The 6,000-nt window shown below is 45.9% G+C and overlaps 1 protein-coding gene across 1 annotated transcript in view; it reads right to left on the reverse strand.

The window, feature by feature from the left end:
• GUCY2D (guanylate cyclase 2D, retinal) overlaps positions 1 to 5,635 on the reverse strand; it is a gene marked incomplete at its 5' end in the record, with an annotated part of 41,169 nt that extends 35,534 nt beyond the window's left edge. The window contains 6 exons of the mRNA XM_051992607.1: positions 1,057 to 1,155; positions 1,725 to 1,827; positions 2,260 to 2,344; positions 2,713 to 3,064; positions 4,275 to 4,576; positions 5,041 to 5,635. Coding sequence (XP_051848567.1) covers positions 1,057 to 1,155; positions 1,725 to 1,827; positions 2,260 to 2,344; positions 2,713 to 3,064; positions 4,275 to 4,576; positions 5,041 to 5,635 — 1,536 coding nt within the window. The remainder of the gene's footprint in view (positions 1 to 1,056; positions 1,156 to 1,724; positions 1,828 to 2,259; positions 2,345 to 2,712; positions 3,065 to 4,274; positions 4,577 to 5,040) is intronic.
• Positions 5,636 to 6,000: the final 365 nt, after the last annotated feature.

The following is a 6,000-nucleotide window of genomic DNA, read 5'->3' on the forward strand; positions in this document are numbered from 1 at the left end:
ATACTTGCACAGAAACCCAAGTAACTCACATTTTACATCAATGACAACAATCCTGAAAACCACATTTTATACCAGATATTCAGTCTTTTTCAGAAAGGGAATCTATTCTTCCTTTTCTACATGGGTTCATAATCACTAAACATGTAGGGATGGAGAGTGATGGCTGCTTGAGCTTGTTAGCCAGGCAATTTGCCAAGTCCACGTTCAAGATCCTTTAGTTAATCATGACTGATTTGCTGGAGAGGCTTCTTTTCATGATAATAAGAAAATTCATCCTTCCCTTAGAGCCATATTCTAGATCTAGAAGTGTCAAGAATGCTATCTGCTGCCTGTAATATTATATAAAGTGCCAGAACTAGATTAAAATGCATTGGGGAAATAGTTATCAAAACATACAATAAAACATGGATAACATTACATTTACAACTCATTCATGTAACCTACAGAGATCCTTATGTATGGTCTGTGGTTATTCAATCATTTCTAACTCTTCCTGGCCCCATTTGGTATTTCCTTGGCAAAGATATTGCCATTTTCCTTTTCAGTTCATTTTATAGGTGAGGAACTGAGGCAAACAGGGCTAAGTGACTTGTCCAGGGTCACTCAGCTAGTAAGAGTCTGAAGCTAAATTCAATTTATGAATATATGTTTTCCTGATTCCAGGCCTGGCATTCTATCCCTAGCTGCCCCTATGCATGATTCAGTGGTCCTCATTTCTACTGGAGTTTGACATCATTTCATTTAGATAATACAAAATACAGTTTAACATAACTGACAATTGGGGGCAGCTAGGTGTCACAGTGGACAGCCCTGAAGTTAGAAGGACCTGAGTTCAAATCTGATCTCAGACACTTAACATTTCCTCACTGTGGGACCCTGGGCAAGTCACTTAACCTCAATTGCCTCAGCTATATATATATGTATATATGTAGGATAAAACAGAGTTTTCATGTACTCCTCCCTTATTCCATTGTTCAGCTGATATTATTTTGAATTGGCATCTATAGCTAGAGGAAAGACTGGCTCTGTGAGGAAGAATCCTGACAGGGTACTCACCTCATACATGCCAATATTAGAATTATCTTGGGGCTGGTTGATGCTACGCATGTCAGATATACTGTGGGCAGCCAGACTTGACCGGCTCCCCTCTGTTACCTGGGCAAAGAAAAGGGAAGAAGAAGTATAAGATAAATGGGGAAGTGAGTAAGGATGACAAGGCAGCAATCCTGGGCTGTGATTGAATTAGGTTGAAGCTGAAAGTTAAGGATTAGGTCCTGAAGAGAATAGGGGCCAGGTATTAAGGGAGAAAATAATCATCTCTTCAGATGTATATAATTATTTATAGGGCAAATCCCTTTCACATCCTTTACTCCATTATATTCTTACTGCTTTGAGATAATTAGTCCTCAGGTAATATTATTATCCCAGTTTACAGAGGAGGAAATTGAAGTCCAGAGTGATAAAGGGGAAGTATTTTTGGTAGTCACACAGTAATTCAGTAGCAGTGACCACATGGGAGTCAAGTCTTTTGACTCCCAGCTCAGGGCTCTGTTCATTACCCTGTGCTACTTTTCAGAAAATGATGGAGAAATAGTAGGCTGGGGTAAAGAGCCAGTGGAATCAAGGGCTGAAATGATACTGAAAAAAATTTTCCAGAGTCTCCTATTTCTTTTCCCAGTCTTATGGGACTCTTCCCAACTTTGCACACATCTAGACTTCCATACCTTTCGGGAATTGCTCCCCTGCCGAGGAAGGAAAGTGATGTCCTCCAGAGTCAGGATCATTTTGTTGGGACCAGAGATCATTTGGGCATGGAGGAGCTGGTGTCTGGGAGCCCAGATGCAGAGAAGTCATTTTGGAAAGGGAAACTTGGGGAGAGAGTAATGGAGACAAGGAGAGGACCACCCCCCTCCCAGGTACAGAATAGAAAATGAGGGAGTTTCATCCCTGTGTAACAGCTCCCAGTTCCTTCTGGCACCTCTCCTATCAAGGCCATACAACTTGACTAGGACTGATAACAACCCCAACACCCATCTACTTCTCCCTGGTCTGATGAACAACTTCTTTGCTTTCCAGCCTCAGTTACAGAAGATAGAACCAAGCCATCCAAAGACATGGTTCACAGAACTAGGCACAGACAGGAGAGTTGACTCATCTATCAACCCCCAATAACAGTTTCTACAACAATTCTCATCTCTTTCCTCCAAGTTCTGTTCCCCTTTTCCATCCAGTTTCTCTTCCTTCCCAACCTCAGCTTACCGAATGTAATAGGCCAGTGTGGTGACCACCAGCCCCACAGCAACAATGATAAGGATGACAAGAAGGATGAACCTGGGCTCTATTCCTAAGAAGAAAATGGAAAGGAGTTCTGTGTGACAACATTTATTAGTGAGGAGAAGAAAGGGAAAGAGAATTTGGAAACATGATAATCAAGTGGAAGAAGATCAAGGAGCAGAGCCAGGTAGGATTTCTGGTGTGGTAGGGAACTTTCTAGGAGGGGACTTTTAAGATGATCATGGGGGGAGACCTCATGGGTAATCAAGGAGTCCTAGCAGGATGCTAGGAGAGAAATATTTAGGGTTTCTAGGAGGTCTGAAGCAGAGTCCAGAAGAGATCCTGAAGTGGGGGCAGGACAGTCAACTGAAGAATCCCAGGAAGAATTACATAGGACATGTGTAGTCTTAAGGATGAAGAAGGGGAAAGAACCCTTACCTCCACTGCAGATCACGTTGAGGTCAAACCAACAAGGAGGATCAGGACCAGGCCCCCGGCCACCATGAGGAAAGTGGATGGGATTACCAGCATAGTTGAGGACACCCTGAGTTGGATCCAGTGTATATGTGGGGAGTAACTGGTCCCCCACCCCATCTGTATCCAGTAGCACGAAAGGAGGCTCCTTTGCCCCTCCTACATCTCCACAGAAGCCAGGGACCTCAGTTTTGGGGATGTGTCGGGCCACTGCTGCCCCAGAGATCCATCCTCCACCCCCAGCTACTTGTGCTCCTACCACAGCTCCTGCCAGCAGGTAGATAGCATCATAGATTGTGCCAAAGAGTGGGGATACCTGAAGAATGACAGAATCAGGGGCCATCTAGTCCAGCCCTTTGCGACATCCCTAACAAGTCCTTACTCTGTTGGAAGACTCCTAGTAATGGGGAACTCAAGGTAGCTCATGACTCTTTTAAACATCTCTAAGCATCGGGGCATTTTTCTTTGAATTTATGATTTCCAGTTAACATTCCTAGTTCCATTCTCTGAAACCCAAAAGAACAAGCCTGTTTCTTCATCTACTTATAATCCTTTGACTATTGTCAGACAGTTATATCCCTCATTATGCCAATGGTCTTCCTTTCCTTGCTCATCACTTTGCCAGTGTCCTTCTTAAAACACTCTAAGTAGGAGGAATCCAGTCAAAGCAGAACACAGCAGGACAATGAGCTCCTTCTTTATAGATGGTATATTTTCTCATGCTTAGCCTAGGCTTTTTTTTCCCCCAGCCTTGTCAGGGTAAACTCATTTTGAGTTCTGGATTCTCTAAAACTCCCAGTCCTTTTCACATGAACTGCCTCTACCAGTCATACCCTACCCTCATCCCCTTGTATTTTATGTAACTGTTTTATCTTTTGTAAAATGCAAAACATTGCATTTTTCTTTGTACCACATTCCATTTTGTTTGCTACAGGCTATTGTTGCAGTCCATCAGGGTCCTTTTAGATTCTAGCACTGTTATCCAAAGTGTTACCTAGCCTTATAATCAGACCTAATGCTCCAAATGGGAGAGATGATGATCCTAGTGCATTCTGCTTGAGTCTGCCAACTGGGGAATTGTGTTCAAGTCTACTACATTTCAAGAAGGACATCGACAAATTGGAGGACATCCCAGTTTCTTTGTATCATCCAGAAATTTGATAAACATGCCTTTGACTAAGTCATTGATGAAAAAGTGGGAGGGAAGAGAGAGACTGAGACAGAGCCACGTCTATCCCACTAACCAGGAATCTATCTTCCTTATTATTTCATATGCTGGGCACTCTTTACTGGCTAAAGGGAGACAGTTTACATTGATTTTATTCTATATTCCAGTTGGTCACTCCGTACCTATCCTCAGCTTCTTACTGCCCCTTCCTTTACTTCCTTCTTATACTGTTGCTCTGTCACTCCATCATCTCTCTGCTTTTAGATCTCCTCCATCTCTGCTTCGCATTATTCCAGGACCCTCTCTTCCTGGCCCTCTGCCTTGCCTATTCCCTCTGAGTCCCCACATGTCTTCTCACCTCCTGGGGTTTAAGGTCCAGCGGAAGCTCCTGTTGCTCCTGGGCCTGCCGTAAGCTAGCTGACACATTCCCTTTAGGGCAGTAGCGGGTTAGAGTGAGCACTGCATCATGAGCTTTTCGGAGTCTGGAACTGTTGTTGATGGGCCTCAGGGCCTCAGGGCCCGGGGGTAGGGCATAGTGCAGAGTGTCGAAGGGAAGGAACACCATTGTGCCTTCTACTAGGCCCAGTTCCTCGGCAGCCTCCAACAGGAACCGCTGCTCTTCCCCACCCAGTAGAACTGAATGCATCACCATGATCACCACTGTGGAGGCAGAGCAGAGGTGGAGAGGATCTCAGGCATCAGAACTCCCTCCCATTTGACTCAGGAGTTCCCCCATCCTAGGCCTCTCACTTTTCAATCCCTTCCCTTTCTAGATAACCATGCCTTTAGCCATAACTAGGGGAGGTCCACCATTCCCAAGCCTTAAGGCCCTCTGCCATCCCTTATCACAAGAACAGATTACAGCTCTCACCCAGTCCCAAGACTAACATCTCCAAGGCTCTATTGGGTCCATGCTTCTCCTCTGCTGGGGCTTGCCTGTGTGCTCTCACTCCCACCTACTCCCACCCCCACCTCTTTTCAGGGGTTAGGGGTTCAAGGCATGTTTGCCATGATGCAGATTCCTTGGGAGACAGGCCATCTCCCTTTCCAGTGAGATGACACCTGAACAAAGTCCAAGAATTGTCCCTGCTTGCTAGAATTTTTAATTGTAGCTCTGTCTGTACCTTTGACACTGGGTCCATCTCTAATTCTTTTAAGGGCATTCTTGGCACTTTCCTGGTCTGTAGTCTCCAAGGAGGTCACCATGGTTACAGGCAGGCCTTTCCTCCGGAGGCCCCCAGCAAGAGCCTGGCCAGCCTCTACCCACAGGTCCTGTGGGGCAGTGACTAGGGCTACCGTGGCCCAGCGAAATGCTCGCAACAGGACATAAAGGACATCAGGGGCTAAGGGAAGGGCAGGGGCTGTGGTTCGAGCTTCCCCTTGGGGGCAGCTCCAGGGCACCAGGGGGACCCCAGCTTCTTGAGCGAACAGTTCAGCAGGATGGCATGCAGCTGGATTCACAGGGCCCACTAGACCAGAGACACGGGCTAACGAAGGAGATAGGGCCCCCAGGGAGCCTGAGGTATGACATGGCTCTGGAAGCAGGATGACCTCAAACCAGGGACCATCTTCCAGGGCTTGGTCACGGTTCACGCGAGTAGCAGCCAGTCGGGCAGCCAAGTGTGGGTAGGCCCGAGAAAAGATAGGGTCACATGTCCAGGGGCCCAATATACCTACTGTAAAAGTGGCAGGGAAGATGGGTGCAGGGAGAAAGAGAAGAAATAGAAAGAAAAGAGGAAAAGGGAGAGGAGGAAAGCACCATAGAGAGTGATGGGAGAGACCATTTATGGGGGGGATAAGCATGATGAGACAAAAGAATAATAGAGTCAAAGAGATAAGGAAGAAGATGGAGTGGGAGCCATAGTGGGACAACTTGGGAGACAGATAGAAAAGATAAAGGTCAAAGGGAAAGGATTAAGCAGAAGGAGAGAAAAGAGGAGGGAACAAAACCATCATTTGAGATCCAATTTCCACCTAAACTATTCCTTACCATAATGATACCTGTTCCCCTACTCTCTTGTCCCCTTACTTTCCTTAATCCCTTAGCATCTCAAGGCCAGGATAGTTCTTTGCCTAGCCACTAC

Source organism: Antechinus flavipes, chromosome 4 (assembly GCF_016432865.1).
Source record: "Antechinus flavipes isolate AdamAnt ecotype Samford, QLD, Australia chromosome 4, AdamAnt_v2, whole genome shotgun sequence".
Lineage (NCBI taxonomy): Eukaryota > Metazoa > Chordata > Mammalia > Dasyuromorphia > Dasyuridae > Antechinus > Antechinus flavipes.